The sequence below is a fragment of the Amblyomma maculatum genome, chromosome 6 (genome assembly GCF_055883805.1).
Source record: "Amblyomma maculatum isolate TAMU_Amacu chromosome 6, ASM5588380v1, whole genome shotgun sequence".
Classification (NCBI taxonomy): domain Eukaryota; kingdom Metazoa; phylum Arthropoda; class Arachnida; order Ixodida; family Ixodidae; genus Amblyomma; species Amblyomma maculatum.
In genome coordinates, this window is record NC_139349.1 from 150,422,248 (window position 1) to 150,450,037 (window position 27,790).

General features: G+C 43.3%; 1 protein-coding gene across 1 annotated transcript; it reads left to right on the forward strand.

The window, feature by feature from the left end:
- On the forward strand, window positions 1–27,663 carry LOC146187032 (uncharacterized). The gene is made up of 8 exons (XM_084608164.1): window positions 1–112; window positions 13,402–13,476; window positions 13,559–13,609; window positions 14,893–15,003; window positions 16,173–16,243; window positions 18,215–18,484; window positions 26,626–26,785; window positions 27,413–27,663. Exons 1-8 carry the CDS (start codon window positions 1–3, stop codon window positions 27,661–27,663), a joined length of 1,101 nt encoding a protein of 366 aa, XP_084464290.1.
- Window positions 27,664–27,790: the final 127 nt, after the last annotated feature.

The following is a 27,790-nucleotide window of genomic DNA, read 5'->3' on the forward strand; positions in this document are numbered from 1 at the left end:
ATGTCGAAACCATTCGCATTGGTGAAATTTCCTGAAGAAGAAGATAATTTGGCAGCTGTGCCGGTGGACTGGCTTGATCCATTGCTTCTGTCCTATGGCCAGCCCAACGGCAGTAATTCGCCTAGCAAGGAATCAGGCAGACAGAAATGCCAGCGGGCACCAATGGACACGGTGCCCAGTGACAGTGGTTGCCTCTTGCCGTAAGTATAGTCACATTGTAGACTATGTAAAGATGATGATGATCTGGCTAGCAATCGTAAAGAGCTCTTTAAGAAATTCTTTGAGCCTTCAACTCTATGTGACTAAATTACGACTAAGAAGTTGTAATTTAGCAGCCACTTAGCCAGTTATCAAAAAACAAAGAGGAATGAACTATTATCTGTAAGCCGATCGAAGGCGACTTTTGAAACATACTAGTGCCTTATTCTTGAAGTCCTACAGTTTTCAGCGTAACTGCTGGAGTCAACATGCAAAATAATTACAGTTAAGACAGAAAAGTTTAATGCGGTTCAGTTTTTTTTTTCTTCCAGTTTTAAGTAAGCGTGCTGCAGCAGCTAAGCGTCAGGCACTTTGCTGCTGGGACGAGTCCCTGTGTTACGTGCATGCAGTGAAATGGAGCAGTGCAGAATGTGCTTGTGCAATATAGTATCAGTGCTTGTTAAACTATCCCACTTGATGTAAATTAGTGTTCTTTCACAATGTTGTCCTTCTGTGCAAGCAATGACCTCGATGCCCCTTTTACACTACACGAGCTTGAAGCTGCACTTTTTGCTAACGCCACTCGGTCGGCTCCTGGTGAAGATGGAATCACTTACTCCGCTAATGCAAAAGATAACGAAAAATAGTACCTTCTCAACCTCTATAACACCGCCTGGGAAGAAGGCTCTCTGCCATCTCCTCCGACCCCGCAGGGGCAATCTGTTAAAGCAGATGTTTGCGTGTGCTGTGCGACACCACGGACCCCGAGCACCCACGCTTAGCCGTGTGTGGCATCGCCGTGTCTGGGGAAAAGGGGATCCTGGTGGTTGAGCCGATGCCGAGTGTTTTGGACCTTTAAGGCCCCTCGGCGGAGGCAACACACCACTTTGGCCCACGCTTCCCACAGACGGCACCTCCGGGCTGACCCACCCGGGGGAAATCGGCAGTCGCCTTTTCCTGTCCTCCCCTCCATCTTTCACTTTCCTATCCCCTCTCTTACAACTTTCCTGTCTTCTCTTACCTTTCTTCGTTTCTTCCTACTTCCAGGCGGCGAGGGTTAACCTTGTGTGGCTAACCACCCTGAGTTACGCCATATTGGGTTATAGTTACGGTGTACAGCTGGCGTGGGCAGGACTTGATTGCCAACTCCTGTCCCGTCCCCTCGTTGGGCTCCATGGTGGGTGGCTGGCACCGCAGCCGAACAATATACTTTTTTTATGGCTTCCTCTTCTTCTTCAACTGATCGCCCTCCTTCGAAACGAGGGCGCACCGACCAAACTGCCCAGTTCTTTTTGAAAACGAAGAGCACCTTCCCACACTTTCATGTAGTTCATAGTGAGCACTCAGAAAAGACAGCAAGACAAGCCTCACCGTTCATTGTTGCAAAGACACTGACTGAAGCTATAGGCAAGGGTTACAAAATCAAGAAGCTTGCAAATGGAGACCTGCTGTTGGAACTTTTATATCATCATCAGTATGAGAAACTCTCAGGAGTCAGCGCTTTTGGTGACATTCCTGTTGTGATTAGCCCACATCGTTCTTTGAATACTGTTCGCGGTGTTCTTTCTGACCAAGATTTAAAGTACATGACAGAGGAGGAGTTGCTGGAAGGGCTGAAAGAGCAACACGTGACAAATGTATACCGAATAAAAATAAGACGTGACAACAAAGAAATCGAGACTAAACACTTTGTCCTTACCTTTGCACTGAGCGTACTCCCCGAGTCTGTGGAGGTGGGGTACACAAAACTCAACCTGAGACCATACATTCCGAACCCACGACGTTGCTTTAACTGCCAGAAGTACGGTCACAGTGCTCCGAGCTGCCGAGGCCGACTCACTTGTGCAAAGTGTGCTGCACATGAGCACCAAACCGATGACTGTCAAGCTCAACCCCATCTCTGTGCAAACTGTCAGGGCAACCATCCTGCTTATTCGCGTAACTTTCCGGTGTGGAAGACTGAAAAGGACATAATCACTCTAAAGGTAACAGAAAACATCACGTTCACCGAAGCACGCAAACGATATTCAATCCAACACCCTTCCTATTCCTCTGTGGCGCAGCAGGGCGCGGCACCACAGGAGTTTTCAGCACCTACCCAGGCAACGAAAAATGAGTCTGGGGTGGTGCCATCCGCGCCCCTGGTGGAAGTAGCTGGTGCTGCTCCACTACCCCCAAAACAGGCTGCGCTGACCCCCAGGTCAGCAGGCCCGAAGGCCTTGTCCCAAGGGGCAAGGCCTAAAACAAGTGCACCCGTGCCTTCTGCACGAACGTCCAACACATCTGAGGATGTGATGGACACATCTCCCTTCTCGCCGCCGCGTCAGCGGCGGCAAAGCTCTCTCGAGCGAAAACGAAGGGACAAAGTCCCAATAACAGGTCCAAAGGACCCAACTGCCTAGGTTTTTAAACCATCCTTAACTAATATTTTATTATGGCATTTTTAGTTCACTGGAACTGTCGTGGACTTTTAAACAATTACACTGACATAACAGATATATTAGGTTCTTTTTCCCCAGTCGCATTGTGTCTCCAGGAGACAAACCTTGGACCACAGAATAAAAACATCCTTAAAAAGCATCAAGTCTTTCGTTGCGATCGACAGAACCCAAGCAGACTCTCAGGCGGCACTGCTATTGTGGTCCAAGGTGGTTTTCCAACCAGAAAAATCGACCTTAAAACCACATACGAAGCAGTTGCAGTCACAGTGCTCCATTTTAAAGCCATAACAATATGCTCCATTTACATTGACCCTCATCTAACCGTTACACTTCATGACTTAGAAACTCTTTTAATACAACTACCAGAGCCAATTTTTTTATTTGGGGATTTTAATGCTCACTCCTATTTTTGGGGAAGCAGACAAACTGACGTCAGAGGTCAGGTTTTAGAAAGTTTTATTCTGTGCAACAATGTCTGTTTGTTAAATACGGGGAAACACACATACTGCTCTCCAAGCACTGGCAAATTCAGCTGCCTAGATTTGTCTTTTTGTTCACCAAGTGTTTTTACCGATTTTAAATGGGACGTCCTTGACAACCCCTATGGAAGCGATCATCTTCCAGTCATTATCAGCCTAGCATCATCACCATCAATCACCCTAACAAAACCACGGCGCTGGAAGCTAAATTTGGCCGACTGGGCGCTCTTCCGCGAGGAAGCTGCCCTAGAAGAAATCTTTTCGGACAGTTCTGATGTGGATAAATTAAATGAAACTTTCACAGCACGTATTATTGCCGCCGCTTACCTAGCCATTCCACGGACTTCCGGTGTGGTGCGACAAAATCGTAAAGCATGGTATACGCAAGAATGTAGAAAAGCAAAAAAGGAACAAAATAAAGCATGGGGAATTTTACGCCGCTACCCAACACATGAAAACCTGATAAATTTCAAGAAGGCAAAATCTAAAGCTCGGTATATCCGCCGCACAGCTGAAAAGCAATCATGGCAGAGGTATGTATCTTCTATCAACAGCTCAGTTACATCCAAGGACATGTGGGAAAAAGTACATAAACTAGATGGAAAGTACTCCCCCTTCACAGTTCCATTTTTCACAACCTCTGGTGCACAAACCAGTATAGAAGAACAAGCAGACATATTGGGAGAATATTTTGCTGCAGTTTCAAGCTCTACGCACTATACACAATCTTTTTTAAAGTATAAATCAACGGTTGAAAAACAAAAACTCCCAATGACTGGTAGCATGAATGAACCTTTTAATGCTTTAATTGCACTAGAAGAAATACATAGAGTACTGTCAGCTGGCAAACACACTGCACCAGGACCTGATGATGTGCACTACGAAATGTTAGCCCATTTATCAGAAACCTCTGTAGAAGCATTGTTAAAACTGTTTAACAAAATCTGGATATCCGGAAAAATTCCTGAGTCCTGGAAGAAGGCCATTGTAGTGCCACTTTTGAAGCCTGGAAAGTCTCCAAATTCTCCAGGTAGTTACAGGCCAATAGCCCTGACGAGCTGTCTTGCAAAGTGCTTTGAAAGTATTCTAAATATAAGATTGATGTTTGTCCTCGAATCCCAAAAACTGCTTGACACTCACCAGTGTGGCTTCAGGAAAACATGTTCCACTACTGACCACCTTGTCCGCCTCGAAAATACAGTTCGAGAAGCGTTTCTACATAAGCAACACTGCCTTGCCGTCTTTTTTGACCTTGAAAAAGCCTACGACACCACATGGAGGTTTGGGATCCTGCGAGATTTGGGAGAGCTTGGAATTCGCGGCAGGATGCTAAAATGTCTAGCTGACTTTCTACATAATCGATCCTTCCAAGTACGTCTCGGTTCCGTACTTTCTAAAAACTTCACACAAGAAACTGGAGTGCCCCAAGGGTGCATTTTAAGTACCACGCTTTTCATAGTAAAAATGAACTCTATAGCTAAAGTAATACCGAAATCCATTATGTATTCAGTTTACGTAGACGATTTGCAAATTGCGTGCACATCATCAAACGTAACTACATGTGAGAGGCAGATTCAGCTAACTGTAAATAAGCTGGCATCATGGGCAGATAAAAATGGTTTCAAGTTTTCCACGCAAAAGTCTGTGGCTGTTCTCTTTTCTCTTAGACGAGGACTGCACACTGACCCCACCATCTACCTAAATGAAATCACACTACCAGTAAAACACGAACACAAATTTCTAGGTTTAACATTTGATAGGAAGCTCTCTTTTCTTCCTCACATAAACGTCCTGAAAAAGAAAGCTTCCAAATCTCTGAATATACTCAAAGTCCTCTCACGCAAACACTGGGGGTCTGACCGGACGTGCCTTTTGCACATCTACCGCACAGTCATTCGCTCTTGCCTAGACTATGGCTGCATTGTATACGGATCAGCAAGACCTTCATATTTGAAGCGCTTGGACCCTGTACAAAATTCAGGCTTGCGTCTTTCTACTGGTGCTTAGAGGACATCACCTATCGCAAGCCTTTATGTAGACACCAACGAACCATCCCTAGAACTTAGAAGGACCATGCTCACATTTTCATATATCCTGAAAATACGCTCCCTACCAAAACATATATGCTACCTCATTGTCACTAAATGTGCCTCCAGAATATTGTCCAAAAATAGGCCTCAGTCAATCAAACCCTTGTTACTTCGATTTGAGGATAAATGCAAAGAATTAGGAATACTAAACGCCCTCCCCAATATTGCATCAAGGCAAAATTCACTGCCACCATGGTACAGCCTTCCTGTTGTGTGCGATTTCACACTAACTCAGTTTTCTAAACATAAAACACCACCTGAACACATCCTGCAAGAATTTCTAGCTCTTAAAGGAAAGTATGACAATTGCAAACAATTTTACACGGATGGATCCAAGACAACAAAACACGTAGGAAGTGCAATAGTGCATGGAAAATGGAAAAAAACTGTGAGATTACCTCAGCGTGCAAGTATTTTTACAGCTGAATGTTATGCTCTGGCAGTGGCTGTAAGCAAAATAGTAAACGAGAACATTACAAACAGTATTATATACACAGACTCCTTAAGTGTTCTCACAGCCCTTCACCACAAAAATGCAGTTGTACCACTACTCGGAGAAATCATACACAACATATCAACAGCTTCTGCTCGAGGACATAAAATAACGTTTTGTTGGGTCCCGAGTCATGTCGGCATTGGAGGCAATGAGAGAGCAGACTTTTGCGCTGCCCAGGCCCATGGAAAACGAATAAAGAACATAGACATGCCATACAGAGACTGTATGATGCTGGTGCACAACAAGCTAAAGGACGAATGGCAGTCATCATGGAGTAAGGAGGTAAATAATAAACTGCAGTTGGTGAAGCCCACTTTAGGGGAATGGAAATCATGTCGCAATCAAGAACGTTTTATAGAAGTGATTTTATGCCGTCTCCGCATTGGCCACACGCATATGACGCACAATTTTTTGTTGAGAAAAGAAAACAAACCTTTGTGTGAAGAATGCGGACAGCAACTCACCATAAACCACGTTTTACTTTCATGCACAAGATTTGAAATGCTAAGGAAAAAGTATTTTACTCGATTTTATGATGAACACATTCCTTTCCATCCAGCTTTGATTTTAGGTGAAAGCGGACTTCCCCGCAGGGGGCACCTGTTAAAGCAGGTGTTTGTGTGTTTTGTGCGACACCACGGACCCCGAGCACCCATGCTTAGCCGTGCGTGGCATCGTCGTGTCTGGGGAAAAGGGGATCCTGGTGGTTGAGCCGATGCCGAGTGTTTGGACCTTTAAGGCCCCTCGGCGGAGGCAACACACCACTTTGGCCCACGCTTCCCATAGACGGCACCTCCGGGCTGACCCACCCGGGGGAAATCGGCAGTCGCCTTTTCCTGTCCTCCTCTCCATCTTTCACTTTCCTGTCATCTATCCTACAACTCTCCTGTCCTCTACTCTCTTCTTGGTTTTTTCCTTACTTCCCGGCGGCGAGGGTTAACCTTGTGTGGCTGACTACCCTGAGTTGAGCCATATTAGGTTATAGTTAAGGTATACAGCTGGCGTGGGCAGGGCTTTTTTTTAGGCACCTGTCCCGTCCCCTTGTTGGACTCCATGGTGGGTGGCTGGTACCATAACCGAACAATAAAATAAATTTTATGGCTTCTTCCCTTTCCGCAACTGATCGCCCTCCCGCCAAGAGAGGGCGCACCGATGTGACGAACAAGTTTTTCACTAAAAATGTAAACAGCTTCCCCCGCTTTCATGTCATTCACTCCGAACAAGCAGAAAAAACTGCCCGTCAAGTCTCACCGTTCCTTGTGACAAAGACTCTCACAGACACAATAGGTCCAGGCTACAAAGTCAAAAAGCTACCAAATGGTGACCTCCTCTTAGAAGTGCTGTACAACCACCAGTGCGAAAAGCTAGCAGCTGTTACATCATTCGGTGATGTCCCTGTCACAATCTCACCACACCGCTCACTCAATACAGTTCGTGGGGTCATTTCAGATAATGACCTCAAGTTTCTGACCGAAGAAGAATTGCTCGAAGGACTCAAGGACCAAAATGTCATCAACGTTTACCGAATCAAGATCAGGCGAGACAACAAAGAGATCCAAACTAAGCACATCGTCTTGACATTTGCGCTGAGCACCCTTCCAGACTCCGTTGAAGTAGGATACACAAAGCTGCAACTCAGACTGTACATACCTAACCCACGTCGCTGTTATAACTGCCAGAGATATGGCCACAGCTCCCAGAGCTGCCGAGGCCGACTCACCTGCGCAAAATGTGCTTCAAATGAACATGCCACTGACAACTGCCAAACTGAACCAAACCTTTGCGTAAACTGTGAGGGCAACCACCCAGCATACTCAAGATCCTGCCCAACATGGAAGAAAGAAAAAGAAATTGTAACCTTAAAAGTCACTGAGAACATTACATTCGGAGAGGCGAGAAAGCGGCTTTCATTGGTCCAAAGCCCAACTTACTCCGTTGTGACGCAACAGGGCGCAGCGTCACAGCGTGCTTCGGCACCCGCCCAGGTCACGGGTAGTGACCCTGGTGTGGAGCCATCCGCGCCCACGGTGGCTGCAGCTGGCGCTGCTCCACCACCCCCAAAGCAGGCTTCGCGACCTTCCAGGTCTGCGGGGCCCAAGGCCTCTTCTCACACGGGGAGGCCTACTTCAAGCGTTCCGGTGTGTTGTCCGCGGTCATCCAGCGTGTCTGAAGACGCGATGGACACGACAACACAGGGTAGTCCTGTGCCGTCAAGACGGCGGGACTCCTTAGAGCGTGCAAAAAAGGACAAGCCCCGAATCACGGGGCCAAAAACAACGTAGTCTCTATTTTACTCATATAGCTTAAGATGGCTTTTGTAATAAACTGGAATTGCAGGGGACTGCTTAATAACTTAAGCGACATAAAAGACATTTTAGCAACATATTCACCTGTGGCCTTATGTCTGCAGGAAACAAACCTGAGTCCTCTACATGTGAATATTCTTAAAAAATACAAAGTCTTCCGCCGTGATCGAGAGCAGGCATGCAGGCTCTCGGGCGGTGTTGCCATCATAGTTAAAAACAATATTGCATCTCGTGAACATAAGCTCAAAACTCGGCTAGAAGCAGTAGCTGCCACACTTATCACGTATAAAACAATCACAATTTGCAGTATTTATATAGAGCCACACTTAAAAATAACACTCCATGATATCGAAGACCTTTTCAGCCAACTGCCAGATCCATGCGTAGTAGTTGGCGATTTTAACGCCCACTCTTCTTTCTGGGGCAGTGAAAAAACTGACACGAGGGGCCAAATTTTAGAAGACTTTATTCTGTGCAATAATATCTGCTTACTTAACACCGGAAAACCCACTTACTGCTCCCCGAGCTCCGGTAAACTGAGTTTTATTGATTTATCTTTCTGCTCATCATCGGTTCTTAGCGATTTTAAATGGGATGTCTTAGATAATCCGCATGGAAGTGATCACCTACCTACAACAATCAGTCTAACATCATCACCATCTATAATTCAAACCAAACCAAGATGTTGGAAGCTGCATTTAGCAGACTGGAAGCTTTTTAAAGAGAAAGCCGACTTGAGAAAACTATTTGCCGAAGATTTTAATGTCGACGAGTTAAATGAAAGATTTACCTCTTGTATTTTAGCCGCCGCACGCCAAGCCATCCCTCAATCATCTGGAGTTGTGAGACAGAACTGTAAAGTGTGGTGGACAAAAGACTGCAGGGAGGCAAAGAAAAAACAAAATAAGGCGTGGAGTATATTTCGCAGGTACCCCACACAAGAAAATCTCCTAATTTTCAAAAAGGCTAGAGCTAAAGCCCGCTATGTGCGTCGTACTGCTGAAAAAGCTTCATGGCAGCATTACATCTCTTCTATAAACAGTCATATAACATCCAAGGATATGTGGGCACAAGTAAATAAATTAAATGGCAAGTACTCCCCGTTTACAGTTCCTCTCCTTACAGACCCAAATACCCAGACAAGCATTCAAGAGCAAGCGGACATTTTAGGTGAACATTTTTTCATGGTATCTAGCTCATCACATTATTCAGAATCATTTTTAAAGTATAAAAGCCAAGCAGAAAGACAGAAATTACCTACTACTGGCAGCGTTCACGAATCATACAACAGTCCCCTTACACTACAAGAAATAAACACAGTTCTCTCTTCCGGCAAACGTACAGCACCAGGCCCAGATGAAATACACTATCAAATGCTAGCCCATCTTTCTGAATCCTCAGTTGAAGCACTCTTAAAATTTTTTAACAAGGTATGGATGTCAGGAGAAATACCGCAGGCCTGGAAGAAAGCCATTATTGTTCCGTTACTGAAACATGGAAAGCCACCAACATCCCCAAGCAGTTATAGGCCCAGAGCACTAACGAGTTGTATCGCTAAATCGTTTGAAAGTGTTCTAAATATCAGGCTCATGTTTACACTTGAATCTCGCAAACTTCTCGACACACGCCAATGTAGATTTAGAAAAGGATGTTCGACAACTGATCATCTTGTGCGCTTGGAAAATACGGTACGAGAAGCATTTATACGCAGACAACACTGCCTTGCCGTATTTTATGATTTAGAAAAAGCTTATGACACGACGTGGAGGTATGGAATCCTACGTGACCTGGGAGACCTTGGCATCCGCGGCAGAATGTTAAAATGCTTGAAAGAGTTTTTGTCCGACCGTTCTTTCCAAGTTCGTCTCGGTGCTACTCTGTCAAAACGTTTCACTCAGGAGAATGGTGTCCCTCAGGGGTGCATCTTGAGTACCACGCTGTTTATAGTAAAAATGAACTCCATAGTAAAAATAATCCCAACGACCATCATGCATTCAGTCTATGTCGATGACCTACAAATAGCATGTACATCCTCTAATGTATCAACGTGTGAGAGACAAATTCAATTAACAGTGAATAAACTAGCGACATGGGCAGATAGAAATGGTTTCAGGTTCTCTGCACAGAAATCAATAGCCGTTTTATTCTCACTTAGACGAGGTTTGCAAGTGGACCCTACAGTTTACCTCAATGACATTGCTCTCCCAGTAAAACACGAACATAATTTTCTAGGCATTACTTTCGACAGAAAGCTTACTTTCCTCCCCCACATAAACACCCTTAAAAAGAAAGCCTCCCAATCTTTAAATATACTCAAAGTGCTGTCACGTAAACGCTGGGGAGCCGACAGGACATGCCTTCTGCAGATTTATCGTTCAGTTGTACGTTCGAGCTTGGACTACGGTTGCATAGTCTACGGTTCCGCAAGACCCTCATACCTAAAACGACTAGACCCAGTCCACAACCTAGGTCTGCGTCTTTCGACCGGGGCATACAGGACGTCGCCTGTGCGAAGTCTGTATGTAGAAACCAACGAGCCATCTCTTGAGGACAGAAGAACCATGCTAACTTGTTCATACATTCTTAAGATCCGTTCGCTACCAACACACCTCTGCTACCCCATAGTAACAAAGTGCCCGTCCAGAACCCTGTTCAACAACAAACCGCAAGCAGTCAGACCCCTCCTCCTCCGCTTCGAACAGATGTGCGAAGAAATAAAAATACTCGATACACTCCCCGACATTGCACAATGCCCTGATCCATTACCCCCTTGGTATAAATTTCCCTGTGTATGCGACCTTACTTTAACACAGTTTGACAAACAACAAACTCCACACGAACACATATTACAAGAATTCCTGACATTAGAGGAAAAATACAAAGACCACAATACATTTTATACCGACGGTTCTAAAACTACCTCATATGTTGGTAGTGGTGTCGTAGAAAACAATCGCCAGAAAACAGTTAGGTTGCCCAATTGTGCATCAGTGTTCACTGCAGAAAGTTATGCCATATCCATAGCTGTGGAAAAAATAATAAAATGCAATATTGAAAAGAGTATAATCTACACTGACTCCCTCAGCTTAATCACAGCATTACACTCTAAAAATGCAACAGAACCTGTAGTGGGAAAAATAATACATTGTATAACATCAGCCGAAACACGAGGTTACAAAATTAAATTCTGCTGGGTACCTAGCCATGTCGGAATCGTAGGTAACGAGACAGCTGACGAATGTGCAGCAGCTGCCCGAAAAGCAAAAATAGAAAAAGTAAATGTACCACGCAAAGATGTTTTGAAATTCATACAAAAAAAGCTCAGGGAAAAATGGCAAGCCTCATGGAAAAATGAAATAAACAACAAACTACACGTCGTGAAACCAGTTGTCGAAGAATGGAAGTCATGCAGTCACCAGAAACGCTTCATGGAGGTAATATTATGTCGCCTTCGAATAGGACACACGCATCTTACTCATAGTTACATTCTCAAAAAAGAAGATGAACCCATATGTGAAGACTGTGGACATGGACTGACGATAAACCACATTTTAATTTCATGTAAAAAACTCGAAAAGCTACGGAAAAAGCATTTCACTCTATTTTACACCAAACAGATACCATTCCATCCATCACTTCTCCTAGGAGAGAATGCAATTGTAGACATTTCATGTGTTTTTAGTTTCTTGGAAGAAACATCCTTCCTGAACAAACTATGATATCTTAACACTTCATTCCTTTTAAAAAAAACCATAATATACCTTGTGCTTGGCGCATGATAGCCTGAGTTGCTTATGCGCCATAAAACACAACACAACAACAACAACGAAAGCGGACTTGTCGATCTATCATGTGTTTTTAGCTTTTTAAAGGAAGCAAATGTTTTACGGAAACTGTAGAATAAATAGTGTACGCCATTTACAACCTTGTGCTTGGCGCATGATAGCCTGAGCTGCTTATGCGCCATTAAACCCAACACAACACACATCTCCTCCGTAGCCATGTGTTGCATAGTTTTTAAACCCTAGAAATTGGAAAGACGTTTTAATTGTAAATATAAAAGAATGCCTCTGCCACATGAGTGTTTCAATGGCATTCAAACATGGATGGAGTCTGTTGGCTGAACTGACTGGTGACTGCAGTTACAAGGGCAGCTGAACAGGCGTCAATTCGGCAAAGTAACCTAGAACTTCTTTTACATACAGCAGTATCATGCACTTTCGGATGTGTATGTGTCATGGCCAAGCGTTGAGGAATGATATCAATGAAATTTATAAAGAAGGGCAGGTCGTTCAACCAATTGCATGTTTGTGCTTCTATGGAAGTCTATGATCCTACTTCCAAGTTTCGATGACCGGGGTTGTTGCATATTTTAAAAAATGCGATATGTAATTGTGATCAGGAAGCCCCTTCCATTAAGAGTGACCGCCATAATTAAATGCTCACAAGATGTCATGACAGACAGCAGAGCGTCAGCAATGAGGTAATATGTCAAAGAACAGATTTCTTTTATTTTATACATGACTAGCCATATTAGCAGTGTGCATCTTAGGGGAGTGCTTGACGAACATTGCTACCAAGCAAACAATAAATGTAATATGTGTTTTTGCCGGCATAAAGGCATGATCAGTTTGGCCGGGCAATAGATGTCTTACATATAGCTTATTATGCGGCAATCTGCCGCGTCATACCGGCAGCTACAGCAGCACTATCAGCAGTCCAGTGCTTTCAGACCCGCAATGCCAATGAAGCTGATCAGCAGATGGTTGCTTGATCTGTCATAGGCTGATCGAAAACCACTTCGTTGAGGCAATGGCCTAAGTAGTTGCACTTGTCTGTGCCTTAACCATTTAAGAAAATGAAATAAACAGCACTTCAATGTTCAAACTTTAACGTTTATGAGCAGTGAGCTATGCCAGAAATTTCAGTCAATGTGGCCAGTTCTACAACAGGTAAACCTAGCAAAACATTGAGTTGGCCATGCTAGTTGGCACAGCTATACCAACTAGCTGTATACCAACCTATGGTCATGATACAACAGCGTAAGAAAAGAAAGAGGGATCAGAGAAAGGAAAACACGGGACAAGCGCTGACTTACAATTAAGGGTTTTCTTTACCAATGATTTGGTATATAAAGAAACACTCAAAGGTGTGAAAGTGTTGATGCAGATAAACCATATAACACAACACTAAAGCCCACTCAGATATGTATGCAACCTCCAAGCATTCTCAAGCAAGGCAATCTCCCTGTCACTTAGAAAACTTTTTTTGCCTACGCAGTTATCTTGGTCCAATATAGAAACCCTCAACCAGTTCCTGTGTTGTCTAATCATCATGGGTGTAGTGCAGGTGTAGTACAAATTTCATTCATTTCATATTAATTCTTTGCAGGCTCTTACAAGAGCGCCGAAAAAAAGATGCGCAAATATGAATTCACATCTGCTGTGGAGACGTCAGCAGTTTCTGGTAATTATAATTCCTGGAGTTATAATTAACAAAAGATTATTTGCATACTGAAGATGATATTAATGTGCAAGTCTTTCTTTAGGAAACGAGGGCCATGAAGATTGGCCCGTGGAAGTGGAGCTGCCATCACCTCGTATGTTATGAATTGTCATCGACATTTAATCTATAAGCTTGATTTTAGTTCAGATTGTGAATATATGGCAGTAGGTGCTTGCAAGAGCTGCAAAAAAAAAAAACTGTAGCTCATTGCACTCTCAGAGAAATAGAACACATTTACCGTATATTCTCATGTCAGTAACCATTTCTTGGCAAACTGCCAGTTGCCCGCAGTTCTAGGGTAATTTTAGTTTACTCAAGAGGTAAAGATGCAGTGTTGAAATTTCTAGTAGACTGCTTGAAATTGGAATAATTAAATTTCTTGAGTTAGGCAAGCATGGCCAGATGTACACGTGTCACACGCTCATTAAGTATTGAGTGATTTTGGCTCCTTGAATAAGGAAAAAAATAGTAATATCTTGTTAATTTGGCCTTCAAGGGATCAAGAAAAATTTTCGAATTATTGAATGATACTATATACTGCCAAAAACCTCCTGCATCACAGTCGTTTTATGTGATGAATGCCAGAAATATGGTTGTCTGTACTTGAGAGGTAAAAACTTATTAACATTGATCATTTCCCATGGCTACATCAAGTACTTTGCTTTGGGCACAATGTCAGGAGTGTTGAAGAATTGCTATATGATGCCTGCATAGCCCTTTTCACAGTGCAGTACAGTAGCAGTAATGCCTCTTCACAAATGGCACTGCTGTGTTTCAAAAATGCTTGCATGGACCATGGCTCTTGATGGCAGCGGCAGAATGTTGTGAATTTAACAAAAGTGAAACAGTGCTGCTGGGATATATTTGACAGACGGGGGACTTTTTATCCTAGTCACTCTTCTGCTATAGTGTGCATGATTGATGCGTGTGCACGGGCGCCACTGTTCCATGCGACTCAAGCTGGGAGGTCTATTTTGGGAATTGCTGTCTTTCTTGGTTGCATAAATTAACACAACTTGGGGTTTGAAATAGGTGCCTTTTACTGTTACCTGGCAAAGAATGGTCAAACAAAAGCACCACCTCATTTTAATCTGGACAGTATGAAGGAGCACTGAACAGGGTAAATGGGGTACACCTCAGTTTGTAGGTCGAGCCAACGTTTCGACAAGTGAATTTGTCTCCGCCTAGACGAAGACAAGTCCACTTATCGAAACGTTGGATCGACCTGCGAACTGAGGCGTACTCCACTTACCCTTGTTCAGTGCTCGTTCATACCGTGTAAACCATCTTCTTCCTCTCGTTCTACCTTTAATCTGGACAGTTTGTTTATTATTTTTTGTGCCTCCTGCATTACCACTAATGATGTTCGTGTTCCAGCACCTCTGAATGAATGCGCTGAAGTGCCAGCAGTGACGCTTTCTGAAGCTGTCGGCAGTGAAAGTGCAGCCCTGAGCTCCGAGGCTGCCAATGAAAGTGGGACTGTTGAAGGTGAAATTTTCACTTTGTTTTCTTTTTTTAATGTAAAATAACCTAGAGCAAAAAACAGGAATGCTAGCCAAACATGGGGACAATGTGAGAGGATGGGACAAATGTATGTCCTGTCTTACCAATTTTTCCCTGTCTGATTTTCACTCCTATTTCTCTGCTATCAAGTAATGCTCTCAGCTAGAGGTTAGACCTGTTTAGCCTTAAAAAAAAAACAGCAAATTTTATTTTCCTCAGTATATCCTATGCTAGTGAACTGAAGTTGGCATTGCCAGAAATATCTAGTGAATAAATATTTAGGAAGGTATTACACGGAGTTCACGATCAGACTGAAATTATGTTCTTTGAAAGTGATAACTCTGAAAATGTTTACTGGTATTCTTCAAAGACAGTCCCTACTGAACCAAAGTAATGCTAAAACATACAACCTAGTATTTCGATTCGCTTTCAGCTTTTGTCATTCATACTGCACTGGCTGCTGTAGTTAGTAACTTTTGTTGTCATCTTTTGGATCCTGGCATTGCTGCTGCCTCTCTCTGCCTACGATCACCAGAAAGCCATCACCATTAATGTACTGCGTGCAGTGGTCCCATGTTCTGTGCTTTTTCTTCTTGCAGAATAATTTATTCACTTCCAGGGGCATACAGGTCAAAGGGGCTCATATTTTAACTTTTGTTGTCTTTGATAGTATCTTAAAAGTTCATTAGCTGGAAGCGAATGCAGTGCCTCAGATGGAGTGTAAAATGTGGAAGAAAATTAATTTGGACATCATGCAGCCCCTGTGCACTCCCTTATAAGGTACCCAAAACCAACAGGGTGGCACGCTCTCATTTAGGAAAGATCTCAGCAGTCTAACCACCTTCTGCAGCATCCGCTGCCATTCATCTTTTCTTGCATACAGCAAGATTTATGTGTGATAAGCAATAATTACGATCTTTTTTATTTCTCAAACATTCGCCTGTGCCTAGCAAGAAATGTCAGTTGGTCGGCAAAAAACAGCCCGCTTTATAGAGATGGTGCCACATTTTCTGACTTAAAATTCCATTTTTATTTGCATACTTCAACTTAAAGTGGCAATAAGCTGAACAGCGTTTACCACAGAATGCTTTCATTTAGTGCACACAAAAATGCTTGCACTATTTATTCTAATACTCTCAGAGCGTCTCACATAGGACTGTATGCCATGTATGACGTCATGTTTATCTTGCTGACAGATGCCAACAATGAGTCACTAGATGATCATGTTTGACATATATGCTGGCACAAGTTTGCTGTTTGAAAGAGGCAGTTGTTTCAAGCTGATTTTCCAGCGAGTTAGCTTGTGGATTAATATTTGGGCATCATTTGAGGCATATGTCTGCTTTATGCCATTGTGATTGAATACTTCATTTAAATGTTGCCAGCATATTCATGGAACAGGAGATATTAAAAGGGAGTCTTCCCAGTTGGCATGCAATATATTTGTCCCCCCCCCCCCCCACCTCCTTCTCAAATCGCTATCATCTGGTGTTGCTTGATCATGAACCCACCCTGGTTTTTTTTGTTGTTTAGTTCCCTTTTGTAAGCACTTGTTTGTATTCTTGCTTTTGGCAACTACCTTTTTATTCAATGCCTACCTCTCACTTATACTGGCAACTATAAGCAAAATCCAGATGGCAAAACTAGAAACAGTAAACTAGTCACAAGACCAGCACTAAATTCAATTCTCGTGTCCAACCCAGCTGGACTGTGCATAGAATCACGCAGCAGCTCACAGGTTATTGGCTGCCCCCTGCTTCGGCATCAGTGCGGCATAGGCATACTTTTGCTCTTTGGCAGTAGAAGCTCGTGGAACCCCTGAGCTCTGCAGAACCCAGTTTGAGAACCCCTGATTAGTGCATAAACAAAAAGAAAGCCTAGGAGTGGTACCTTGCAGCTTGCGCAGTTACTTTGTAAAAGGTATGCAAAACAAGATTACCTGCTTAGAGGTATGATCAGAACTAAATTTTCTGTTTAGTGATATTGCAGATGACTATAGTGTAGCTCCTAGCCTTTGAAACATGTTACTGTGCATCACCCTTTATGGACTGCATTTTGCATTGGAATGTGATGAATTACTGTGGCAAATTTTTCTTAGCGTTCTTTTTTCAGAATTCTGCGTTGTTCCTTTTTGTCATAAGCAATAGGCAACTGTGTGCAGTGTCTGCAGTTCGATAGTGCAGAGATGTATGAAGAAAGCCTATCTGAAATATTGAACATAATATAGGGGTGCCAGCGGAAACACAGATGCGTACACAAGAACGAAGAGGTAGCTACAGCACAAAAACACACATCTGACACATGCACATCTGCGGTGGTGCTGCAGATGCGCATGTGTCGGATGTGTATTTTTGTGCGGCAATGCTTCTTCAATAAACCACAGTTGATAGTCCAGCATCCGTCTGTAGCTACCTCTTCGTTCTTGTGTACGCACCTTTGCGTTTCCGCTGGCACCCCTGTAATTATGTTCAACATGCACCAACTGGCCCAAGAGCTAATGTTATTGTATCTTATATATTTCCTGTATTTATTTACGTCCACATGGTGGTGGGCTTATCTTGGATTTATTCTTTACTTTGTCCTCTGATGTGGAACTTGACACATGATTCACCTTTTTGTTGCATTTTGTTTATCAGCCAAGGACAACAGTGCAATAGGGATCTTTGCTGCAGCAAGTGTAATGCATTAGCTCCCAAAAGTACTTGTAGTTACACAGAACAGACTGCTACCTCCAGAATTTTTCTAATATAATCTTGCCATGAAAAACACTTTTCAAATGATGCAAAGCTAAATTACAGGCGAAGGCCTGCTCTGCTTTCTGACTTCCTATTAGCATGTGCTTCTCATGAGAGTAGAAGAATACATTAATCCTTTCCGCAATGCAGTAGCAGTGGAAATGCTTCTGAAGTGCCATAACCATTGGCAGAATCCCAGACTGAGGAGGCATTTGCAGAACAATATCGCAGCTCTTTTGCTATCTGTCACACGTAGAGGAGCTCTGTTTGACCTAAGTGTTCATCAGTGTGATGACATTTATAACTTTTACATTAGGCTGGCAAGGAATAGATGCATGTGTTATGAGTGTCTCTGTGAAAGCTGTAGAAAGTTAGGAGCATAAGCAGCATGTTGCTTCTTGCTGTTTACACTCATACTGTTTTATTGGTGCCTAGGGCATAAGTGATGCTATCGGCCTTAGGAAGCTGTACTCTCACTGAATTTATTATTGATTGCTTCAATTACAGCTGCAGTGCTCAGGGTGCTGAGGATTTTGCTTGAGGTCCGACAGCAGCAGCGTGAGCTGATCCAGCGCGTGCAGCGCATTGAAGATAGCCTGCTGCTGCGGTCGGACCGAGAGCCAGTCTCCCCACCAGCACCTCCTCCCGCCCTTGCTCTGCCCGCCTACACTACAGAGGAGCTGGAGGCAGCCGACGCTGCCTTGCAAGATGATGGTGTGGCAGCTGCACTGGTAATCTAATGCTTTTCAATAATTCTTAACTGAGAAAAATGAGTACCTAGTTAGGGTTTGCAATATAAAGTAATTCAGATGTTTGTGAAAAAGGTGCATGCCATGCTCTGTGGATAACATGCTCATCATATTCATAATTCTTACTGATTTGCTTGAGTATGTTGTCACTTCTGCATGTATTATTAATGTAAATATCTTGTGCATGAAAGCTGCATATACAGATTACTGGGTGTTTCAGTGAACATTTTCAAAAATTCTGAATAAGGGGAGGCTAGAAAAAATAGATTGTAGGAACGCATTTCCTGATGCAACAGGCACAATGTACGGCTAAACTTTAGTAATTACATGGTTAACTAAACTCAGTTATTAAATCTTTAATTTAATTGCGATTTGGTGGTTAGTGACAGTGGGGAGTTCAATTCCATCAATCGTGCCATACTTTTTTTCAATAAACAAGTTTCAAAAGCACTGCAGCATGAGGAAATCACACAGTTTTTCACTTGAAAATGGAAATTATTGTAAGAGGCGTGGAAGCTCAGTGAGGATGGCAACGTTTGCTGAAGCTTGTTGCAGTGACCATGGCACTAAATTCGAACTGTGCTTTATTACTCTTTATTGCTCTAAGAAAGTAACGTCTACACATTTGGCTATTACTGTCCTTTTCTTTCCATGTAAATCTGATGCAAAAGTGATTGCAGTTTGAACTGAGCACTGCATAATGTCCGCAGTGGGTGTCACATCTGCAACGACACTCCTGCATGTCTAATGCATAAAGTTTCAGTTTTGCTTCAGGAAGCATTACAATTGCTCGTGCTGCAGGGCTTTTGGCAATTACATTTTCATTTCAGGAATTGATACTACTACATGGTCTTGTATATGGCCTCAAACCGCTTTTGACGCTATACCACCAAACTGTGCAACAACACTGATGTTTGGGCCCATTGATGTTGATTCATCAACAGTGCTCACAGCACAAAAAAATGAGGACATGAAGAAACACACAACAGGACGAACTTCCAACTAAATGGTAGTCAACCGTGTTTGTCCAGAAAGGCCATTTCATTATCATACAGAAACAATGAGGGGGGCTGACACATTGATCTCCCGCTTTTCTGATATGATATACCTCAACAATATCTCTTTCAGTCTGATCTTTCTCGCACCCAAGAAACTTGGTTTTTCGAAAAATTAGCTTACACCTACAGTTTCTGCATTCAGTGGCAAGATTACTCCCTTTACCGTCTTTGACTTAATCATATTGCTCCCTGGCTCTCTCATTAAAACAGTGTCCTGTTTGACCAATGTAAACTCTATAACATCCCGCAGGGGGCACCTGTTAAAGCAGGTGTTTGCGTGTACTGTGCGACACCACGGACCCCAGCACCCACGCTTAGCCGTGCGTGGCATTGCCGTGTCTGGGGAAAAGGGGATCCTGGTGGTTGAGCCGATGCCGAGTGTTTGGACCCTTAAGGCCCCTCGGCGGAGGCAACACACCACTTTGGCCCACGCTTCCCACAGACGGCACCTCCGGGCTGACCCACCCGGGGGAAATCGGCAGTCGCCTTTTCCTGTCCTCCCCCTTATCTTTCACTTTCCTCTTTTCTTGGCCCTGTCCTGTCTCCTCCTCCTTTCTTGCTTTTTCTTTTTTCCTGGCGGCAAGGGTTAACCTTGTGTGGAGTAGCTACCCTGAGTTACCCATATTCGGTTATAGTAGAGGTGTACAGCTGGCGTCGGCAGGGCTTGTTGCAAGTTTCCTGTCTCGCCCCCTTGTTGGGCTCCGTGGTGGGTGGGTGGCACAACTACCGAAAAAGCAAACCCTTTCATGGACTCTCTATCTTCAACACATGATCGCCCTCCAAACAAAAGAGGGCGGAACGATGTAACAGGCCAGTTCGTGCAAAAACAAAAAGAAACCTTTCCGAAATACCACATTGTTCATAGTGAACAGTCAGAAATCCCAGCTAGAAAAATCTCTCCATTTACGGTATCAAAATGTCTCACAGGAAGCCTAGGCCCCGGTTACAAGGTAACCAAACTAACAAATGGTGACCTCTTGCTTGAAGTCAGGACCAAACATCAGTTCTCTAATCTGAAAAATATTGTGGCACTTGGGGACATACCCATCTCCATCACACCCCACCGATCTCTGAATACTGTCCGAGGTGTTATATCAGAAAGTGACTTTTTGTCCCTGACTGAGGAAGAAAGGGCAGAAGGACTTGCTGACCAAAATGTCATAGGTGTCTACAGAATCAAGATCCGAAAGGATGACAAGGAAATCCCCACCAAACATCTTGTTTTGACTTTCAACAGCAGCACGCTCCCAGAATCAATTGAAGTGGGATACATAAAAGTAAATGTCAGGCCATATATACCAAATCCAAGAAGATGTTTCAAATGTCAGAGGTATGGTCATGGATCACAGAGCTGCCGCGGCCGTACCACATGTGCCAAATGTGCATCAAGCGAACATAATGCAGACAACTGTGCTGCAGCACCGCACTCTGCAAACTGTGACGGGGAGCACCCCGCTTACTCAAGAGCTTGTCCAACTTGGAAAGATGAAAAGCAAATCATTACCATCAAAACAACTGAGAATATAACTTACAAAGAAGCACGAACCAAATACTTCCAGACAAAACGCACAGCATTCCAGTTCACGGCAAAGCCAAATCTCGCCGAAGTGGTGCGACAGGGCGAGGCACCACACCGGCCTTCAACACCTGCCCAGGCCACACAAAGTGAGCTTGAGGTAGGGCCTTCTGCGCCCCTGGTGGAAGTGGTTAGTACCACTCCACCCCAAAAACAGGCCACCCGTTCCTCAGGGGCGGTGGCCCACAAGACCTCTGCCCTTGAGGCAGGGTCTAAAAACAATGAACACGGGCCTCCGGCACAACTGTCCGCCTCCTCTGAAGAGGTGATGGACACATCCAGCCAAGATGGCCATGTGCCTTCGTCGTCACACAGACGGCGAAGCTCCTTGGAACGATCCAAGAAAGACAGGGCCCGCATCACGGGCCCTGAAAAATAATAACTCTACTTCTAAACTCACAAAAGAGTAAGATGGTGTTCCTAGTGCAATGGAACTGCAGGGGACTTTTAACCAACATAAACGACATAAAAGATATCCTAACCACACTCTCACCTGTTGCGCTTTGCTTGCAAGAAACAAATCTAGGTCCCAAGCACACAAAAATACTAAAGAAATATCAAGTCTTCCGCCGAGACCGACAACAAGCCAGCAGACTTTCCGGTGGAGTGGCCATTATAGTGCAAAATGGTATTGCAGCCCGAGAACACCAATTAAACACCAGATTAGAAGCTGTGGCAGCCACATTACTTACATATAAAACCATTACTGTGTGTTGCGTGTATATTCAACCTCACCTAAAAATAACTCTCCATGATTTAGAACATCTTTTTAGCCAGCTTCCAGAGCCATACGTGGTAGTAGGCGATTTTAATGGGCACTCACCCCTGTGGGGTAGTGAGAAAACTGACGCGCGAGGCCAAGTTATAGAGAACCTTATTCTTTGCAGTAACACATGTTTGCTAAACTCCGGAAAACCTACTTTCTGTTCTCCAAACACAGGAAAGATGAGCGTTTTAGATTTGTCCTTTTGCTCGCCCTCTATTTTTAACGATTTTAAATGGAATGTTTTAAATAATCCATATGGGAGTGATCACCTACCTGCACTAATCAGTTTATCATCTTCATCTTCAACATCTGTCATACCAACCAAACCACGACGTTGGAAACCCCATTTAGCAGACTGGGATTTTTTTAGAACAGAAGCAGACTTGGAAACAATTTTTTCAGAGGAGCATAGCGTAGATAAAATGAATAAACTCATCACAGATTGCATTATAAATGCCGCGAGCCTTGCCATTCCACAAACCTCAGCAATGGTACAACAAAACAGCAAAATCTGGTGGACACGGGAATGTAGGGAGGCAAAAAAACAACAAAATAAAGCCTGGGGTAAGTTTCGAAGATACCCAACATATGAAAATTTGACAGCCTATAAAAAAGTTAAAGCTAAAGCTCGTTATATTCGTCGCAACGCCGAAAAACAATCATGGCAGAAATTCGTGACATCTATAAACAGCTCAACACCATCTAAAAGAATGTGGGAACAAGTCCACAAACTAAATGGCAGCTTCTCCTCATATACAATTCCGATTCTCACAGCACCTGGTATGCAAACGAGCATCGAAGAGCAGGCAAATATATTAGGGGAACATTTTCATAAGGTTTCAAATTCTACACACTACACAGAAACATTCCTAAAATATAAGAGCACAGCTGAAAAACAAAAGCTTCCAACAAGTGGCAGCACGAACAAACCATACAATAGTTTAATTACACTGCAAGAATTAAAGAAAGTCCTAGCTAGAGGTAAACAAACTGCACCAGGTCCTGATCAAATTCATTACGAGATGCTTGCTCATCTATCCGAAGCCTCTGTAGAGGCACTTCTGAAATTTTTTAACAAAGTTTGGGTTCTAGGGAAATTGCCGGAAGCTTGGAAAAGGGCCATTATTGTACCATTCTTAAAACCAGGAAAACTGCCAACTTCTCCTAACAGTTATAGACCTATTGCTCTCACCAGTTGTCTAGCGAAATCTTTTGAAACTATTTTAAATACTAGATTAACCTTTGTTTTAGAATCTCATGAACTTATTGATATTCATCAGTGCGGTTTTAAGAAAGGGTGCTCAACAACTGACCACATAGTACGCCTTGAAAACACTGTCCGAGAGGCTTTTATACATAAACAGCATTGCCTCGCAGTTTTCTTCGATCTAGAGAAAGCCTATGATACAACGTGGAGGTACGGGATCCTGCGGGATTTAGCAGATCTAGGCATCCAAGGCCGAATGCTAAATGTTTTAAATAACTTTCTCTCACACCGTTTTTTCCAAGTCCGTCTCGGCGCCACCCTGTCTAGAAGCTTTGTTCAGGAAAACGGGGTGCCACAAGGGTGCATTCTAAGCACAACCCTGTTCGTTGTAAAAATGAATTCCATTTGCAGAGAAATCCCAAATTCTGTTATGTTTTCGCTCTATGTAGATGACCTTCAGATAGCCTGCACATCCTCAAACATACAAACATGTGAGAGGCAAATACAAATAACAATTAATAAACTAGCGAAATGGGCCGACAAAAATGGATTTCAGTTTTCTCCTCAGAAGACGGTGGTAGTTATGTTTTCGCTCAAGCGAGGCATTCAGAACAGCCCTGTCCTCCACTTAAATAAAAAAGAATTACCGGTGAAAACTGAACACAAATTTTTAGGCATTACGTTCGACAAAAAACTTACGTTTCTACCACACATAAATATACTGAAAAAGAAAGCTTCCAAATCTCTTAACATACTGAAAGTTCTTTCGCGGAAACGTTGGGGATCCGACAGGGCATGTCTTCTACATATATACCGCTCTGTTATACGCTCACGCTTAGACTATGGGAGCATAGTATATGGTTCAGCTAGACCTTCATACCTTAAAAAATTAGACCCGGTACATAACTTAGGCCTTCGCCTTGCGTGCGGAGCGTACAGAACATCCCCAATAAATAGTCTTTATGTGGAAACGAACGAGCCTTCACTGAAAGACAGACGAAATGCACTCACATGCGCTTACGTTCTCAAAATAAGGACACGAAAAAAACACATCTGTTACCCGGTTGTCACAACTTGCCCCTCCCGAACAATATTCACAAATAAGCCTCAGACAACAAGACCATTGATTATGCGATTTGAAGACATTTGCCGTGAGCTCCATATTCTGGACACCTTGCCTGATGTCGCTCAAGAAGATAGGCCCCTGGCCCCATGGTACAACTTTCCAACAGTCTGTGACCTCACTCTTACACAGTTCAAAAAGAGCGAAACTCCTACAGAACATATATTACAAGAATATCACGCACTAAAAGAGAAATATAGCAAATGCACAGAGTTTTACACGGATGGATCAAAAACTGCCTCCTATGTGGGCTGCGCTGTAGTGGATCGGAACTCCGAAAAAATTATTCGACTTCCTCAATGTGCATCAATATTTGCAGCCGAGTGTTATGCTGTCCTGGTAGCTGTAGCAAAAATTGTGTACGAGGGCATCGAGAACAGTGTTATTTATACAGATTCACTGAGTGTGCTCACAGCTATAAACTCCAGAAATGCAGTCATGCCATTACTCGGTAACATAATACACGATGTAATAAAGATCTCAACCCAAGGACATAACATAATATTCTGTTGGGTTCCAAGCCACATGGGCATTGAAGGAAATGAGAGAGCAGACGTGTGTGCTGCTCAAGCAGGCAGGAAAAAAATAGAGAAAGTAAACATACCTTATAAGGATTGCATAAATTTAATTAAACGAAAACAAAAGGATATATGGCAGTCTATATGGAATAACCAAGAAAGTAATAAATTGCACCTCGTAAAGCCCAAAATAGAAGAATGGGAAACAAGCACTCATCAAGAACGCTTCATGGAGGTTACAGTATGCCGTCTGCGTATCGGGCACACACATCTCACACATAACTTTTTACTAATGAAACAAGATAAGCCTACGTGTGGAGAATGCGGAGAAGTGCTCACCGTCAACCACATCCTGATTACATGCCCAAAACTAGAGACACTACGGAGAAAGCATTTCACTATTTTTTATGATCGTGCCATCCCTTTCCATCCCAAATTACTTTTAGGAGAAAGAGCAATAATAAACTTAACATGTGTTCTTAGTTTTTTAAAAGAAGCAGACGTTCTGAATAAACTGTAAACTTTAACGAACCTTTTTCCCCTTTTTAAATAAGCACAGATTTTAACCTTGCTCTTGGCGCATGATAGCCTGAGTTGCTTATGCGCCAAAAAACCCCAATACAATACAATACAATACAAAACTCTATAACAAGTGAGTGGAACACTGTAAACTACCTTTGTAGTGCACCGGGTGAACCAGAGTTGGTGCTTGATACTACAATACGGCTTTTGCTCTTTCATCATCATTGGACAAATATTTTAGAGCTTACTTGATGCGGAGAAGAGCATGTTTACATTGTATCTTTTTGCAACCTTCTTAAGATTATGGGATACTTTGCGAATGCACGGAATGACTTGTGTTGTCAGCCTCTGATCTTGCTTATCTTGCTTTTTACTGATCTTTTTCTTTTTTAGCAGGCTGTCTGCAACTGCTAAGTATCTGGAGGATAGCCGGACATGTGCAAACGCTGTGCTTGTATTTTAACGCTCTGAGATATTTGATGACAACATGATTTTTCCAACGTGTAATTGAGGCAATTCATGGCAACTGCTCATTTTACTACTTTCCAATGAGCACTACTATAGGGGAGGAGTGCCTTTTGTGATCTAGGATTATACATCCAGCATATGTGCCCTTTCAAAATTGAAATTCTTAGGTCACGGAACTGTATGCTGTCTTCATGTGGGAGTTAATGCACAGCCCATGAGTTCACAGCCCTGTGTTTTGTTTATGTTGTGGTGTCAAGTCCTTGTTTTCGAGCTGTTTTTTATCCCCACTTTTTCCTCTCGCCCATATCATGCTTTCTTTCATTACTTGATCTGCTGCCAAAAACAGGAATGGTTGCTAGGCATGCAGCTTTACTCATGTGCTTGGGATACATAATATTAGATCACGCTCAGTTTCGGGATAATGGGCCCCACGGCAGCAGCTCAGTCACTCAACTGCTGAACCCAAAAAGAGTTCAAACCTGGCTGCAGCAACCACTTTTCCATGGAGGTGAAAAGCAAGGTGCACGTGTGCTGTGCGATGTCAGTGCACGTTAAGGATTCCAGAGGGTAAAATTTGCAAACCCCTCTTCTACAGCATGCTCCTAGCCCGAATTCCTTTAGGACTGCAGCCCAAATACATCCAGCACACATATCTGCTAAAAGCCTCAAGTTATAACATGATAAGAGCGACCACTTTTGCTCAGCACCTAAATTTGTCTGCTCCTAGCAAATTAGAAAAAAAAAATGTCTTTGTTTGCAGTGGTAGAGAGCTGTTGCATCATACACGAATGATGCATTAAATAGCAAGCACAATTGTATGAGCTGTTGACAATTGGTCACACAATCTAATAGCATTTGCGCAACTATGATTTTCTTTCTTTTCAGCGACAGCAGCTGCTCCGCCTGGGGGGGAAAGGGTTAAAGGAGGTGGCGGCCAACGCCATGACGGCGATCATGGGGGTGTCCGTACAGCGTCTGTACAGTCTGCACGGCCGGAAAGGGAAAGTTTCCTTTATCGGCCTAAGATTGTGCAAGGGGGTCACAGGTATATTTTTTATTAATTACAGTAGCTTTTAATTTTAAAACATGAGCTAAAGCACATGTAACAGGCTTTGCTGCACTTTGTTTTCATCTGTAAAATCTGTTACCACTTTACCCAGCTTACGACTTCTTTTTTTATAACAGATGAATATTTTGTTACTGCAATTGTTTGTGGGGCTGGTTGCAGTTTTCCTCAGTGGGCATCTAAAGAATGAACAGCAGATCGACTTGACTGGTTTGAGGACTTTTTCAAAATACATCTTTTCTCGCAGCATTGCAGTCATGTTGCACTGGCCAGCTATTTGTGTTCCCCCTCTAGTCCTTGAAAGGTGGACCATAGTGTCATAGTAGCTATATACAGTTGGTTAGAAGAGCTTTCTTGCGAGAGCTTTTTCTAAAGTTGCATTTGGTTGCCTATAGTCCTTGAATTATGAGGCCCATTCCGTGTAACATTTACTTGTGTGTCCTCTTCTGTTTTTTTCAATAAAACTTGTTGCTGGGCTGGTTCCTCTGTCTTCGTCCTTTTGCGCTACCTTTTATTCTTCTGTTTTTCTTTCAGTGAAATAAGCTTGATTTCTGTGAGCCAACAAAGTGTTCCTGTTGGCCTAAAATGTCCATTTATCTTGTGCAGATGTCATCTGCCAAAAGACAGGCGTGGATGTTGCTGAAGCGCACGGCTTCATTAAGAAGTGGTTGCCAGGGTCAGTGGACCGTGGTGGCGGTAGAAAGCGGCGCTTTGCCGAAACACTGAATACAAGTTCTGCCGGCAGCCTGGCAACCACACCGAACCCCTGTGCTTCGGCGACGTCCAGTACGGCACCCTCACTGCCTCACCCGGCCCACACCTCCAGTGCTGCCTTGCAGGGCCCTGCTGGCACCTGAGCCTGCTCATGAGTTGCCTCGATGTGCCAGCCAAGGAATATATGTTATTTTTAAATAAATGATAACACTTTGATTTTTGTTGCGCCTCATTTTATGCATGTGTATATAAAGGGTGCAGTTTGGCAGT